Source organism: Lepisosteus platostomus, chromosome 15, assembly GCF_059453375.1.
Source record: "Lepisosteus platostomus isolate fLepPlt1 chromosome 15, fLepPlt1.hap1, whole genome shotgun sequence".
Classification (NCBI taxonomy): domain Eukaryota; kingdom Metazoa; phylum Chordata; class Actinopteri; order Semionotiformes; family Lepisosteidae; genus Lepisosteus; species Lepisosteus platostomus.
The window spans coordinates 23,559,691-23,576,928 of NC_142625.1; the positions used below are offsets into that span (position 1 = coordinate 23,559,691).

Consider the following 17,238-nt stretch of genomic DNA (forward strand, 5'->3'; position numbering starts at 1 on the left):
CCCTCTATATTGGATGATCAGGGCTCTCTGTACAATAAATTCTCAATCTAGCCAAGTCAGCAAATCTTCGTTGCCTGTGCCTCTGGAACAGCCTGGCTGATTGCTTCTGAAAATCCACCAACATGAAAAAAAGAGCCATTGTATGTTATAATATCTGCTGGGCTTTATTATCATTATGATTATTTTTTTCCATTACCCAGCAACAATATCATCTTGATATGGTCTGGCTGTCTCAGTCAAAGAGAGAACTTAACTCTGCTTAATTATCTCTGAATCCCACAGATTTTATTTAATGAGGTACTCAAAAGGGATGATTACGCAACGCTGGCATTTTTTGAGCCCATTATTCTGTCCCGGGCACTATGGAAAGTAATCCTTTTGTTGAAAGGTGTTGACTGTCAAAGCCCAACACACAAATGCCAGTTGAAAACATTTGTTGTTTTCTCCGTGCGTTTCTCTTTCAGAACAAAACCATGGTTGTTTTTCCATGAAAATAAAGCCATAGAGGAGTGCCATCTGTTTTCCTTGATCTCACGGGGGCTTTTTGGATGAATAATTTTTCAGCAGGATCAAAGAGTTTGACAACAAATAATTGCAAACCAACTACCAACTGGCAAAGGAAGAATATTTAGGGATCAAAGCCATTATTTACAGACCACCACACGAGTACACCTGAGTGCAAGAGTAAGTGCTTCCCACAAGTGACTCTAAAGCAGCTTTTTAATCTTGTTGAGTAAGAACAAATGTATCCGCAAGCTCTAAGTCACCAACCTGGGGTTTAAACACATTGGCCCGACGGTGGCGAAGGGCAGCCCGCCCACCAGAAAAATATAAATTAATGTCACCCAACGCTTGCCCTGGCACAAGAAACACCCCCATCTGAACAAGATGAAATTCCCATAAAGAGGTAAAAACAAATGAGAGCAATAGCAGTGCTCGTCCTGGGCCAGCTGTTACTGTATTAACGGAGCCTTGCCTATCGATTATCTGCTGACATCACATTTATGTGTCTCAAAACTGGGTCAGGATTAGAAAGTAGGTATAGAGAGTGGATCACACCATGCTGAAGCAGTCTTACTTGGCATTGTGCACTTCATAAATACATTTCTGGATTTGTCTTTATTCAGTCCAAGACTGCTGTTTCCAGGAGGAAAAGAGTTTAACCTCAAACTGGAGGCAGCCATGTGGTTTTCCAAGACCGACGGCCCCTTTGGAATCAGCCTGCTGCTGCTGTTTCTCAGTATACCAGATCTCTGCCTTTTGCCGGCTTCAGTTGTTCAGAATAACCCAGCAGATTGCATCAGCTTGGCAAGGCGGAGAAAAGCCAGTGGGATTCAGAGGCTTGTGTGCAGGAAGCTGAGGAATGAATGTGAGGAGGGAGGGAGCACTGTATCTGTGGAAATAAAGACCTGTGCTTGCATGTGCTGTTGTGAAACCCAGGAGGAGAGGATTTCAGTCGACTCCACGATACCACTTCAGATTATCATGACGTTTTCCTAGTCTTTTGAATTGTAAAAAAAAAAAAGTACAGTGGCTATTTAATTGTTTTTGTTTGCTTGTATGCAGTTGAACTTTGTCTTTAAAAGTAAAGCTTTGAAGAACTAGCACTGGCAAATTAGTAGTTTAATAGTTAAACTGTGAAGGAAAATATTACAGATATTACATTCAACATTATTACATCCTGCAGCTGCAAGATTTAAACTCAGTGCTACATGATCTCACCCCACTCTAGAAACAGCAGCACTTTTGTAAGGACTGAAATTATATCCCTTATTAAACAGACTAAATGCCACGTGTTAGCAGAGAGTGCTGTCTTTTTAATACTTCAACAGCATTAGTTGCCATGGAAAGGACTGTGCTAGCATACACTGCAGAGTTTTATTGTGGATATCAATTATTCTGTCTCACGGCACCAAAAAAATAAAAAAAATAAAATGAGTCACAGGTACCCCAAAGAGCATTCCTAATGACATGTTTTATATCCTTACTGGATAAATAAATGTATTATTGCAAGGTTGAAGATTATGTCCATGCATTTTTATGTCTGAGTAGCAGTGCTAATGGGATGCCAGCTTTTTATGTTAGCAGGAATATATCTGTATTACAATGATATACTCCATAACGATATCTTACAATATTCGCACTGCTTACAGTTATGGTTTTTATACATTGATTCATTCTTTTTATTTGTTTTAGAACTCTTTGAAGAAAAGAGGAGCTCGTTTGGCCAACAAAACCGACAAGAAACCATCCCCCCAGGTAATAATATTATCCTAATGCTTGAACGTACTGATAGCCTTCCTGCTGAACAGGATGATAAATAAATATACTGTACACATCTATCAGTTATCAAAGACCCTAATGTTAGTCCTTAAGCTTTACTGAGTAAATAACATGCCACTGCCAAGAACGATCTAGTTATTACTTTAATAACAAGTTAGGCATGTGATTTTATAATTCCTATTTTCTTTAATTAAATTCAAGCAACGGTGCAGTTGAAGTTTAAGAATATGTTATCAGTGCTAGTTAGAAACCTGTAAACTCTCACTTTAGTTCATGTAAACACACCTTTAGTAGCACAGAATCGTAAGAAAATTACAGATACCATTAGAAATGTGTTAAAGGCAGGTATCCAAACCTGTAATCACTTGTACCTTCGTATTGCAATCACATTCCTCACTCAAAACATAGAACAGGAACTTAGAAATAGTTTTAAATTTTGAGTCCTTGAAAATAAATAAAATTACTGGATGTACTTTAAACTACTCTTCTCTGTTTTCTACTATAAACAAAATATAGGCTTTACGTATACAGTACATTAAATACTTCTCTTTGACACTATACAGAGAAGCAAGTACTTCATTATTTTATTTGAGGCTTACTTTCAGACACATTTGATAATTTACTTAAGATCATGTGAAACAAAGATAGAAAGAAACATTCTAGTAAGTTTACTGGATTGTATGTGATAGTTGTTTGGACAGTTGTTGTTAGCTTTTTCCATGATCAGCCGTGGTTTCCTGGGTCATTTCTTCACAATGAAATCATTTCAAAATGCATCATAAGACAAGGGCAACTTGTCTGGTTTCACAAAATAATTCTTTAAAAAGAGCCAACAAACAGTAGACTTGTGGTGGGACTTCCTTAGGGCCAGCAAACCCAATTGTCTTCCCCTGAACAAACCCTTCAGTGTTGTTCAATTTCAGGAGGACAGTGCTGACCTCAAATGCCAGCTTCACTTTGCAAAGGAGGAATCAGCCCTCATGTGCAAGAAGCTGACCAAGATGGCCAAGGACAACGACAGCATGAAGGAGGAGCTGGTGAAGTACAGATCTCTGTACGGAGACCTAGACAGCACGCTCTCGGTGGAGGAGGTGGCTGACTCTCCTCACACTCGGGAGGCCGAACTGAAAGTCCACCTCAAGCTGGTAGAAGAGGAGGCCAACCTCCTGAGCCGCAGGATCGTGGAGCTGGAGGTGGAGAACCGGGGCTTGAGGGCCGAGATGGATGAGATGAAAAGCCAGGAGCTCCCAGGCCACCTGGTCACAGCGACCAGCAGTTACGGGGACTCCAGGGAAAGCATGGTGGAGCTGAAGCGCCACCTGCAGTTTGTGGAGGAAGAGGCTGACCTGCTGAGGAGGTCACTCCTGGAGATGGAGGAGCAGAACAAGCTGCTGATGAATGAGCTGAACAAGTACAAATCGGAGCACGACCTGGATGCCACCATGTCGGAGGACAGCTGCTCGGTGATGAGCGAGCCCTCGCAGGAGGAGCTGCTGAATGCCAAGCTCCAGATTGGAGAGCTCAGCGGCAAGGTAAAAAAACTCCAGTATGAGAACAGGGTCCTGCTCTCCAACCTCCAGCGCTGCGACCTGGCCTCCTACCAGTCCACCCGACTCTCCATGGAGACAGATGCTGAAGCAGGGGATTCAGCCGAATGCGTCCCGTCCCAGATCAGGAGAGAAGGACCAATTGGAGGGGAGAATGACTCCAGGGAAGATCAGGAAAAGCTGATACGGCGCAATAGCCACATCGACAACTATGAGGGCTCAGAGTTCTTCAAAAGTAAAGACTACGATGCTCTACTTAGGATCAAAGAACAGGCTGGACTTGTTAGCAAAGCCATTGACCTTATGATATTGGACTCCAATGGGTTTTCGTCCTATCCGAAGATCTGTCCTTCCATTGATACCCCAGAGCAGGCCTTGAATGAGAGTCTTGACAAAAGCGAGGCCTCAAGTGACCTAAAGCTGGTCAGTGCCCTTAACAACAGGCTGAGTGCCTTGCAGAGAGAATTAGCCACCTTCATGGACAAGGTAGAACATCTTGGTTACTCTAGCAGGGAACAAATTGAAGGCGCATCGCCGTTACCTCTTCTTTCCGAGTCAGGGAGCTTTTTAGCCACAATGCCTTCTGTTTCCCAAGACTGCACAACAGAGGGACCAAACAAGGGAATCAGTACTGACCAAAAGGTAAGCATCCCTTTTCTGCTGACAATCCCCCAGCAACAATTTTCTTTTCTTTGCTTTATTTACCATGCTAAAGCTTACTAATATTCTTCCGACATTAAAATCCTCAATAATTCAAAGAATTATCTACTGTGCATGGTGTTAAGACCCCACAGAATTCCAGATAGAACTCTAGCCTAATGGAGTGTGCATGTTGAAGAAGGTAGTCCATTAAAACGATTTGACTAGGGCAAAGCAATCCAATCTTGGAAATCGAAGTATATAAAAAAGAAATGGCAAAAGAGAATTAAGAATTCTGTTCATGTTCAGGACGCGTACATCTTATCATCCAATCAGATTTTTTTTATCAATGTACTTTTTTTAAATTCTCTCCATTTCTCACTGGAAGAAAAAAAAGCTTTGACTACAATTAACTTTCCTTGCTGTTCCCACCAAATACAGGATGTTTTCTCGAGGTCCATACATTTTCCTGACCCAAATTATGACCTATATAAGTAATGAAATGTTTGGTGGTTACTTGTCACTGTTTGTTGGAATATCATAATTATGTCCACAAGACTCAGTGAAGAGTATGTTGAAACAAAATATAGACCATCAAGTAAGAAAGAAAAAAAAGGTTATGATGTGCTTGCAAATGGTGCAGAGTTAACCATTTGAAGTGAAGTAGACCTCCTGGGCTGAACAGCTCTCATAGCGAGAGATGCAATCGTGAATTCCAGAGGGCTCTCGTCTCCCATGTGGTGAGAGGTGAGCCTTTTGCAATAGTCTACTACTTCTAGGCAGCTCTGGGACTATGAGATGCCTGAGAGAAGGCGATATAAATCCCAGATCCAACCACCCACATTACAGCAGTCCAAAACCTCCAGTTAAGGAGGTATAGACAACCTTATCGTTAGTCTCATGCAGCCGGACTACCTTCCCTGAACATACAGACTGATTAGAACAGAGCTCTATTAGCTGTGCACAACTGTGGGACAGTCAGAAGTCCCCAGCTCTCCCCTCTCCCCCTCACTGCATGGGCACCATGACTGGTGTTTGCACACTTTTTTCCCTTTCTTCTCTCTTTGTTTTTCTCCCCTCCACACCCCCTCCTCCCCCTCCCCCCCCCCCCCCCAACACACACTCCAGAACCAAATCCAGCCCATACTCTATCTCATTGTTGTTTTGATTTCGTTTTCCACACTGTCTTACGCCACTGTGATAAAGCTGTTTTTTCTTTACATACTTTTCTTTGTCTTGTAGTTTTTGGATGTTTACGAAAGCCATTTTTTTTTGTTGATCTGTTTTGCCCCCCCCCCCCTGCCCCTCCCCCCAACCCTTAACCCTTTGTACTCCTGAACAACCTCCCTTTCTCTCCTCCCCCCGCCCCACCTCCCCTGCTGCCCTTCACAAACCACCCCCCTGTCCTTCCTCCCCTCTCTTTATCCTTTGTTTTGTTTTCATTAACTTGCCCATGCATGCATACAGCAGCCGCCTGACTTTAGGGACCAAATGGAATGGCCTGCAGGAGGTCAGAGCCGGGACCTGTTAGAGGCGCACCTGAGCGGTGCTGAGGACAACGAGAACAGAGACAGCAACAAGGACCTCGAGAACTACACGCCAGACGACAAGGAGTCGGACATCATCAAGGTACTCCCTACCCAATCTCCACCCACCAATGTGCCATTACAAACTAAGGCCTGGGTTATAAACATGCGCGGCTTTTGTAGACCGCAATGACGAAAGAGACAGAAACAGGACACCACAAGCTCAAACGGCAAAGCTGAATTCGTGAGTCATGAGTGATACGGTCCCATCCAAAGTGTCGGACTTTTGCAGGACAGATGTTCCAGTTGTTAATGCGGGAGACTCTGCAGCTGATTTTTTTGTTTGATACAGAAAGTCCTTGATAAACAAGTTAATCTGGGGATTCTTACAAGATTTTTGTAAAAGCCACTCTTATTAAAGCACAGTAAAACAGCTGATTCAGAAGGTGGAAGTATATTTTCCCCATTCCAGAATCCACACAAACTAATTCAACTAAAATATTAATCCTACTGCATTTCAAAATAATGAAATAAAATAGACTCCAAATAGGTGATCCTAGCTCTTCTCTAGTTAAGAACTAATTGCCTTTCCCAATGCAGCACAGGCTTTGAATTGCAGCAAAGGTGATTAGTGGCTAGAAAGCAAATGCTAAACAGTCCCCTGCGAACAGAATGGTGCTACTTCAGATAGACTGGCTAGCTTGCCAGAAGTAGGTGGGATGAGGCATCAAACACTTCATAGTTATCCTGACCTCAGCTTCACCCTTTGTGGCGTAGAACCCAGCTGGGCTATTGTTACTGTAAAGTCTTTCCATAATGCTGAGAATCAAGAGCTACTTCAAAAGCCCATTGGAGCTGAGTCATGACAGTGTAATGGTGTGACACTCTCTGCCTTTAGGGACAATGCATGGCTTTAGGTGAATTTGGTACTGTGGGGGGATGACATTAACTGTCGAGTGGCCTTCAAACAATTGATCTTTGGAATATGTACATCTTGTACAGACATTCTGGCACGGTGTTTCACATTTGTAACTCTAATGGACAGGGGGGTCAAAAAAATCGAAAGCTTTATGATGTTTTTTTTTCCAATGAAGCATGAACCGCTCAATTAGTTAAAAATTCCCTGTCGCCACTGTTGATGGAGCACATTGTAATTTTGCCTAGAAAACGTGCATAAAGCCAACTGCCCTAGGTGATGCATTTAAACCTAGGTAAAGTTCAAAGAGGGTACCCAATGATGGCATTAATGAGCAGATTTTCCCAGATACTCCAGCTCCTTTCTCTAACTTTCAGTTTTAAAATCCCCCTTTAATTTGCTTTAATATGTTTTTACAAAACGGAAAGCCCCCGCATGTGTCAGACAGCGGGTGTGCTCATTAGAATGCACAGACATCTCACAGGGGAGAGCAAACACTAATAGGGTTGAATGACTACAATAGTACATCAAAACTGCAAGGAAGAAGCGTGTCTTTGAAGCGGCGGCCTGTTAATTAACGAATTCCCTGGCTTTGCTCCGTGTTGTCCTGCAGCATGCAGCCAAGATCAGGGAGCTTCAGAGTCTTCTCTCGGAAGCAAAGGAGGGCATCCGGGGATTCCAGGAACAGCTGTCCCAGGAGCAAGAAGCTCACAGGCAGGAGACGGAGAGCTGCTCCCAGAAGCTTGCTCAAGTAGGCATGCCGCACAGCTCAGTCCCGCCAACCAGACATTCTTGGGGGAAAAAAACCTCTGAGTCTCGTTTCTGTTCTGTTCAGAATTTCGGATACATAAACCCATGAAGATAATGTTTTGGGATAATAATGCCATTTCCCAGTAAAATTTGTAGGCCGTAGTTCATAGTTGGGTTCATAGCTCAATAGAAGATATGCATGGTTTGGGAATGATCCTATTTGCACAATCCCAGTGCTTCAAAGCAGCGCTGAAACGGTTTATAGCTATTTCAACATCACAACGAAAAGCAATTCTTTACATCTCATCTCAGCTAAGCAGTATAGAACAAAATAAAATACTGCCATCAATTCACTGTTTCTTCTCCTCTAAATGTTCAGGGAGCAACATTAAGCTGAAAAAATATGGCTGCACACAAACGTTTCTATGGAAATTTACCTGAAGTTGTATGAGTTTTGAAATTCATATATGGTCTTCTACTTCCTCATTAACCAGCTAAAAGAGGAGCACCAGAAAGCTTTGATCCGACGAGATTTTGAGCTACAGAGCCTGAATCTGCAGACCCGTCTGCAGCAGAAATTCTGGAGCCAGGAGAGAAACCTCATGATTCAAGAGTCTCAGCAGCTGAAGCAGAACCTACTTCTTCTCAATCTTAAACTCAGGTGGTTCCTCAAACAGTGGAGGCTAGGCAAAAAGCTGGACAGCGAGGGAAAGGACATCCTTGAGGTGAGAACCGTAACTGATCCATTCTCTCATTCCTACTGTTGTGGAGTTTCACCTCATTCACTTCCATGTTTTCTGTATGTAATTTTCAAGTTAGCATTGATCAACCTGAATGTTTTTATGTTTTTGTATATAATTTGGATTAAACACTGCTCTGTGCCTATGATTTTAGCTTGCAAAAAGTTATGAAATTCTAAAGAAAGACTGAGAAGCCCAGTGAGAAGCTCAAAACACAAATCTATCTTAATGCAAACACAAAAAACGATTGAACATGACCCTGTTTTTCTGTGTTCTGTCAGTACAAGTGTCATGGTCTTAAGTCTTACTCAGTACCGTGGAAAGTAACTGGAGTCCTGTATGACTTTTGTAGGTGAACAGCGTGAAAGATCTTTACATGCTCATTGAGGAAGAGGGGCTAACTGCTCACCAGCTTGACAACAAAACAGAAGATCAATCCCAGAGTCCAACAGCAAGAGCAGACAACCTCTCTGAGAAAAACTACAAGCAGGTACCAGGAGAGCAGTGGTTGTGCTGGAAGCCTCTTGGGAATTAAATTCGTGGCCTTGTGCAAGGCTATTATCAGTGGCCTCCGAACCATAAGAATAACATGCCTTCATCAACTTTCATGAATGTTAATTGGTGTGAACATGTATGGTGAAGTGCCCTTGTCCTTGCAGTCAAGTGGGCTGGACGGTGCCTTGGCAGACCTGAAGGAGGCGTTGAGGGACCTTAGCACAGAGCTGCAGGAGGAGAGGCGTGGCTCGGAGGAACTCACCCAGCAGTTTGCCAAAGCCAAAGCCGCATGGGAGGTGGAGAGATCTGAGCTCAAATGCCACATCACACAGGTGAGTCTGCACCACCGGCTTAGTGTGGAGTCTACAGGCTTTCATTTCAGCTCGGCTCTTAACGACCAATTTAACAGCTTCTCCCAGCTCCTAGGATGCGGGCCAAGAATCCTACAGCCACACCTGCTCTCCAGCACCAGGACTGCCCACCCCTGTCCTAGGCCAGTCAATTACAAGGGCTTACATGGTGTACTGAGATCAAGACCTACCCTTTGACCTTTGTGAATCATGTGTTCTCCAGAGTCAGAGTGCTGTAGTTTTTAGTGGTGCCTGCATCGCTTGCATCAGGGGCTTTAGTATGTCAATGTTTTCTGTATCTGCTTTCTAAAACTTCTTGTCGATTTTCAATGTGCCGGTGCTTGCTCTAATGGCTTTGGCTTAATTGCCGCTCTGAAGGGGATTAGTTTCTGACAAAAGTGAGATCATGCAGGCAATCTAAAGAGAAATGCTGCATTTCCATCATCACAGCCAGGGCTGCCTTGTAAAAGGACACTTCTGAAGACGTTTCCCTCACATAAATGGCTTTAACAGGATGATGCATCATTTCAAAGAAATGTATACTTCCAGACTGTGTGGGCCGTATTTTCAGCATTCTTTTATGGCACTTACTGCCCAGTGCATTTCGATGGATAGTGGAAGGAAGATTTTTTATAAATGCAAAGTGGTAAAAAGGTTAGATAAGAAGTAAAGAAAAAACTCTAGAAGAACCACTGCTTATCAAAAGAAGATATAAAACCTTAGAATGTGCCCTTTTTCCTTTAAGCTGTTGTTGTAATGCAAGGATCTTCATGACAGCTGTGTATTTAACAAACAACAGTCTTGCAAAAATGATTTAACAAGCTCCTTTGTAGCTCAGCTTAACGAACGCTGATGGTTGTAATTGCTTGCAGGAGATGGCATTGTGCCGTCTGCATCTAGTGCAAGCAATTAACAGTTTCCTGCATCCAGAGACAAAAGTATTACTTATGCCAAAACATTCCCTGAGCCACCAAAGGAAAAAAAACAATTGTTACACTTTCCATTGCCAGTGGGAAAGTGTCTTTCAACAACCAGTCCTAAAAAAATCCCACACATCCCCCGTGCCCGTAGCTCATCCGGAACTCATCTGCCGGGCCTGGGTCTCCGGTGATGACTAGCCCTGTGTTTCATGGAAAAAGTCAACTTCCTGCCTCAGTGAGTAAGACACAGTCAGCGCAGCCCAGCTTGAACCTCTCTAGCTCTTGCCCCTGTCCTCAGAGACCTCCTGGGATTTCTCTCAAAGTAGCAAACCCCGCTGGGGACCTTTCCACCGGCATAGGGAATGTGGAAAAGGAACGAAAGCCCTTATTGGGTTTTTGGGAGTGGGAAGTAGAAAATACGGAGAACCGCTGCAATAGGCTAATGTGAGCACTGAAAAGTACTCCTTAATCAAGGAAGATAATGCAATATCATAGTACTGCCCTAAAAAAAAGTATAGAATTGAATAGCAAATCTATGACAAGCCAACTCATGGCTGGCATTTTTTAACCATACTAAATACCTTTATTTATCCCTAGGCCTCTACATTGAACAAAGATGCACACCGTGAAAGGTTTTTACTAACAAAGAAATTATAGTTGACTGCACAAAAAGAGTAAGCAACTATATCTATGTGTAATCAGACTGATATGAGCAGAAATACCATTCCTTAGGCATAGCCCTGGATAGTCATTATTGCAGGGGCTGAATTTTTACAGCGGGGAGCTGGATAGTTATTTTAGCGGGGCTTGGGTTTTCACAGGGGCGGGCTCCCCGTCTCGTTCATTGCTTTGGAGTAGGCGGTCAGCTCACAATGGGAAGACCAGAACTTCCGTGTCTGAGACCTGTCCTTGCTCTGCCCCTGGCAGCTGGAGTGCAAGGCAGGCAAGCCGGGGCTAGACAAGGACCTGCCGGACCTGAAAGCCGCCCTGAAGAAGGAGAGGGAGGAGCACCAGCACCTCCTGGCCGACTCCTACGCGGCCGTCATGGACCTCACCAAGCAGCTGCAGATCAGCGAGAAGAACTGGAGCCGCGAGAAGGTGGAGCTCCTGGAGCGCTTCAACCAGGAGCGCGGCCAGTGGGAACAACGCCTGCGGGATGCCCAGAGCAAAATTAGCCAGGTGGGATACTGCTACATTTCAGCCCAGACAGATGTGCATGAGAGAAGCAGTGCGAGTTCAGTGATTGTGCTGTTCTGTCACTGCTGAGATCATCACGGGGTTAAGCGCTACGTTGCTGTGATCGTGACAGATCATGTGCCTCCACAGGTGAGACGGGATAGTTAGCTTCACACACTGCTTTTATGAGGACGATCCCAACTGCATACCGGGGACGGAATGCAGAAAAACACGTCCCGATTTAGACAACCTAGAGAAATGATTCTGCGGTGTTATTTGAAAAACGCAGATGAACTTGCTCGTCGGCTGCAGTGCAGGAGGTGAATCTGTTCACAGCAGATGTGCAGCAGAAAAGGTCACCGAGGCAGTGAGCGAACAGGAGTGCTATCAAGCTGTGTTTTCTGGGGGGAGGGGATGAGGCATTTATGAATTTATGAGTTGCAGCACTTCCTGTAACTTCAGAACGCTTCAGTAAGTTGAGAACATTGTGTTCGTCACAATCCAGACAACGCTGTTGCTGCTTCTCCATTAGAGAAAGAATTATATGGCACCTTAATATGTATTCTGGGTTTACTGAGGCATTCTCCACGTGAAGAAATTGATCTTTCATATTTCACATGCACATTATGTCAGATAACACATAGTCCTAAATGATAATATGGCTAATAGTATTTTATCTATGCAAACATTTTTAATAATTAGTAAAACCCTGCAAACATTTGCTCATTCTGTAAGACACACATGTCTGTTTTTCCATTTTAAATGGCACAGAGCTTCTGTTCTTCCTTTGTAATCAGAGCAATCAATGCTATTTTCCTGCCCAGTTCTCCAGCAGTGGAGTCTTGGCCGGCTTTGCCTGCTTGGCTCTGGCTTGGCCTGTTCCTAACTGACGCCCATTCCTGAAAAACAGGAAAGTTTGGATTTCCAGGAGCAATGTTCCTCGTGTCTAGCCTTGATTTTCCCCTCTCTCAGATTAATGAGCTTTAAAAACCACAAAGCAAAATCAATAGCTGAAGCCAACACAAGAGGCAATTCACACTGGAACAAGGCACAAAGAATGTGCTACTGCATGTGTTGCATTTATATTTAAATTCAGAACAAAAATATTTAAGAACTTGCATACAGGATTTAAAACTCCAATTTCTGTTAAACACTTCACAAAACACAGATTTTAATGCAGGTAACACTGCATGTAAAGAGAGTTAGAAGCACAACTTACCATCCACTCTTACACTATAGCAAAAGTTAACATTCATTCTAGATTTGTGCTTTATGGCAGTCATGCTTACACACCTCTTTTTAAAAATATCAGAAAATATTCATATGGAGCAGAACTCCTTTTCTTCATAAACTATATTCGCTCTGCTGTTAGGAACGTGAATCAACCTTTCAAAAAAGCCAACCTTAAAAACCTTTTCTGTTCTCTTGCAGACATTGCATGACAAAATGTCCGAAAAAGACACTTCCCCTGACGCGGAAGCACAGGGAACAAATTTGCAGAGGTGAGGCAGTGCAGAATTTCATTTTTTAAAGAATTGAAGACATTTTATCAATTTATTTTCCTTTCAATTGATCGTTATTTTATTATGTGTTCAAATATTCAAAACTGGGAAGAAATTTGAAAACTCGAAAGAATCTGCCCAGCGTTGACCTGTTAGAATGTGGTAATAAAACTATAGGAATTACTAAGTTTGGGTGAGCTCAAGGGGAACAAAATACCAGCACAATGTGACATTCAGGTGCACAATGTCAGCTTTTATTAGGTCCATTAAAGTAAATCTGTGTTTTTCCAGGACCAAATCAGTTTCTTCCATATCGGAATTCGAGAGCCTTTTGGATTCCTCTCCCTTCGTCCCCAGCCAGGACAACGGCGATGCCAGCAAAGGGCGGGGGATACAGCCCAGCGCACAGCCTATCTCCAACAACCTGTCCCACCTAGGGGAGCTTAACAAGAAGAACTGGAAGTACCTGACAAATGAGATGGCCCTCTATGAAAAAGCTGATCCCTTCAAGACCTGGGACTGTCCAACAATGACCAACAGCTTTGCTGGCCTCGACTTGACACAGTCATGCATACAGAGAAGTTACACCGCACCGGATAAAACCGGGATTAGGATCTACTATAGCCCTCCAGTGGTGCGCAGGATGGAAGGCAGCTTAGCAAAGGAAAAGCAGGAAGAGAAGACAATGGCTGAACCAGGCTATCTGTTTACCACGACAAAGCCCAGGGAGCGTGGGGAATCGGAGAACCCATCAGACAACACCTTTAACAGATGGCTCTGCAATTTCTCCAAGCAGCACAGAGATCTACTGGAGAACAACTCCAAGGCTGCAACTACAGCAGGGTTACCGTCACCATTCCATAACCTGGAGATATCTGGCAACCTGAGCGACGATATGAAGGAGATGACCAACTGTGTGAGGCAGGCTATCCGTTCCAGCTCTCTGGAGCGAAAGTGCAAGGACACTGCAAGCCAGACGGTGGTGGTCACCTCCACCGGAACTCAGACTGCGCAATTTGTTAGCATCGGCCTGCAGACTGAAGGCCCCAGAACGGGCCTGCATGCCAAAAGTTGGTCACCTAGGAGCTCCTCGTTAATGTCTGCTCGCAGCAGGCAGATCTCTACATCTTTAGAAAAAGTGCACAGCAGGATTGAGCGCCCATGCTGTTCACCAAAGTACGGCTCTCCCAAGCTGCAGAGAAAGGTGTCAACGTCGTCCTCCAAGTTGGATACCTCTAAGGACAGGAGCCTGTGGAACCTACACCATCGGGGCCAAAATGGGTCAGCCTGGGCCAGGTCCACCACAACGAGGGACAGCCCAGTGCTGAGTGGCCTCAATGACGGTCTCTCCAGCTTGTTCAGCGTGGTGGAGCACAATGGCAGCACAGAGTCTCTGTGGAAAGGAATACCCCAGGAGAGCAAACCCAAGGCAGAGGTCCCCAAGTATGGGATAGTTCACGAGTTCTTCCGCAACGTCTGCGGAAGGGTGCAAACCCCAATGCCCGTGGCAGAAAGGCAGCCGAAAGACGGCACCCTGGAAGATGGGGCAAAGAAGCCAGACTCTCCTGCTGCCACAGTGGGAAGCGCCTCACCGGACAACGTTTCAAAGATCGTCAACAAAAGGTTTCTTAAGCAAAGCCTCCGAGATGAACAAGCCCAGGGTAACAAAGACACGGCTGCAAGAGACACCAACATGAGTTCCAGTGCGCTAGAGGTGAGTTTCGATTAACAAGCCCTGATGCACGTCTAGAAAAAAACTAGGAAGGGAATATCCAACAGCACGATTGCCTTGTTTGTTCCAGCATAATAATTTAAAGTGAAACAAACCATTTTAAAGTCAGGGATTGTTGCAGTAGATTGCCCTGGGTGAAGGACACCAGTTAAGGGGCTCGGTTTAGGTTTATGCATTTCCGTGTTCAGGCAAATGCTTCTTTGTGCATTAACCATCCAGGGTGCTTCTGGTTCTCTTTCCGCAGGATGCGGCTTGCGACTGCACCTCTCAGTCCCTCACCTCCTGCTTTGCCCGTCCCTCCCGGTCGGCTGCCCGCCACTCCCTGGCACAGTGCAAGATGCGCTCGCTGGAAGCCGGCGCCGCGGAGGAGAAAGGAGACGCCCCGGAGTGAGGGTGCAGGGGGGGGAGATTGTACTAACGAGGACCTGCTGCCAGGGAAGAGAAATCCAGACTCAAACCACTAGGCTAACAATCAACCAGCAGCAAAAACAAAACATCACAGGGAACATCTCCTAAGGTTTCTATTACTCTGCGTGCTGTATTCTCATGTTACTGCAGTAAAGATCCTCAGGTTTGAAAATCTGGGTCAAAGGTGCACACTATCTTGGACTGTACATTATAGAGTTATTCAGTGAATCCAAGTCTGGCCATTAGCCATTTCAAAATCTGATACAATTAGAAGCAAAACAGCATTAGATGAAAGTCAGTGGTTCCCTAGTGAGCACGTGAACTGTTCTCAGTCATTGATGAATCCGATTCATTCGATTTCTATCCACAAATATTTGAAAAGACTTACAACTTTCCCTTTCCATTTTCATTTTAAGTGCATGTTATGAATACAAATTAAATTTAATATTCATCACGCTATCCTAGGCAGTTGGTTTAATACAATGTCCTATGAACATTAAAATTCTCTTAGAAAATTCAATAAAACTTTAAATAGTAGTTTCACAGACCCTGGCTTACACTAGACTTAGATTACCCAAAGTTAACGTAGGTAAGTGAGCCCTAGGCTAATAGGCATCTGTGAACTCAATCCTTAAAGTTGGACTTTTGGGCGCATGTGACTTAAACTATGTGAATGGGACTCATTCTTTTCAAATTATCTTGAATCTGATAGAGCTCTTCAAAGAGTTTCTGGATAAAGGGTGTGGATCTTGAAATTAAATCTATCCAGTTTTGCCTTCCCACGACTTTCTGCGTATCACAAGATGTACATTTTTGAGGCAATAAATGTAAACACAGATATTAATATTCAGTTGTTCAGGAAATCACAAAAGACCTTTGATAGATTAAAAATAACGTGCTGCCAACTTGCCTCTCCTAACTCGCGATTACTGCATATGATCGCATTCTAGGAAATTCTGGCACCCTTTCTTTGAAAAGGTCTTCTGGACCACCTGCTGTTAGTATAGTTTCAGCTCCTCCTCAGAGTGTAGCCTGAAGTTTGTCTTTCCACAAGTGCGTTTAGCAGAAGGTAAGAAGTGCTGAAGGTTTAAAAGTGCACATTTGTTAAATAATTACTCCACGGAGTGTCCTTATGATGTACTTTTTCATTCCGTAATCCTCAAAAGAACATAAAAAAGCGAACATCAGGTGCTCCCGGGAATACTCCCACAATAGCAGAGGACTAAACACAGGGACCAATGTCTACAAATTCCAGCAGTAGAAAAATTGCAAATCTTTTATTGTCTAATTTTACTTGGGAAATGTAAGTGCTTTCTACTTAAAATATACAGTCATCACAATTCATAGAACTTCTGCTCATTCTGCTTGCGTCTTGCCTTGTTCAGCAGAAATGAGCCAGAGGTATTGATGCTTTGTGACTGGAAGCCCAGGAGAAGAAAGGTCCTGGGCTTTCAGAGGGCTCATATGTCCCTATATACTCTAGTGGTGGACGACCTGAGTCTCAACTGCTCAAGAGCAGTATCCCCCGCATGGAGCATTACGAGATTAAAATTATTTTAAGTAAAAATAAATCTAGTTTTAGATTTAATGCCCCAACAGGCTCGCTGCTAAAACTCATTTTCACCAGTGCAAGAAGTGAGGAAACGTGCTAATTGGCTTTGCGAGTGTGTTAATTCACGGAAGACAAACATTTGTCTGCATGGTACTGCCTTTGAGCTGTTGTTACCAAGGCTACCTCCCGCCCTCAGAATTTATTTTTACCTAAATAAAATGGAAGTAATTTTCAGAAGGACACGTGTGCCTTTTAGATCATATGTAAAATTCAATTTAGCACTTTAAGCAAATACTGTATCTCATCTGCTGATCCCTTGTGCAACAGTAGGAAATTGACTCATTTTTGCTGGTATGTCACTGGAGTTACATTCTCCTGTGCCATATCACACATTAAAGCACATTCATTTCCAAAGGCTTTTTTCAGGACTGTATTTAAACCTTGAAGAAATCACTTAGCCTAAAGAGCATTTCAAATATCATAGTATAGAATTTTACTATTCTTTTATGGCACACAATCCACATAAAAAGATCATGTAATCCCAATATCACACCACATCTTGACAATGCTGATATTTATTTGGAATTTGGAAACTCATTCCGTGATCTGGAAATGAACCAATGGAAATAACCAGTAACATATGCTTCACTTGAATGTCAGATTGCCATTCACTGAGTTAGAGTAGAAATACATGAAGAAGAT

General features: G+C 43.6%; 1 protein-coding gene across 2 annotated transcripts in view; it reads left to right on the forward strand.

The window, feature by feature from the left end:
- The window catches only part of mtcl2 (microtubule crosslinking factor 2), a 37,948-nt gene extending 21,440 nt beyond the window's left edge, over positions 1-16,508 (forward strand). Inside the window, exons 4-14 of one of the 2 annotated variants that reach the window (XM_088608428.1) lie at positions 2,197-2,259; positions 3,207-4,472; positions 5,940-6,098; positions 7,525-7,662; positions 8,156-8,386; positions 8,754-8,891; positions 9,061-9,228; positions 11,094-11,345; positions 12,774-12,844; positions 13,136-14,558; positions 14,821-16,508. In XM_088608428.1, coding sequence (XP_088464554.1) covers positions 2,197-2,259; positions 3,207-4,472; positions 5,940-6,098; positions 7,525-7,662; positions 8,156-8,386; positions 8,754-8,891; positions 9,061-9,228; positions 11,094-11,345; positions 12,774-12,844; positions 13,136-14,558; positions 14,821-14,967 — 4,056 coding nt within the window. In that variant the 3' untranslated portion in view covers positions 14,968-16,508. Of the gene's footprint in view, positions 1-2,196; positions 2,260-3,206; positions 4,473-5,936; positions 6,099-7,524; positions 7,663-8,155; positions 8,387-8,753; positions 8,892-9,060; positions 9,229-11,093; positions 11,346-12,773; positions 12,845-13,135; positions 14,559-14,820 lie in introns of both variants that reach the window. The other variant, XM_088608427.1, reaches the window with a different exon arrangement.
- Positions 16,509-17,238: the final 730 nt, after the last annotated feature.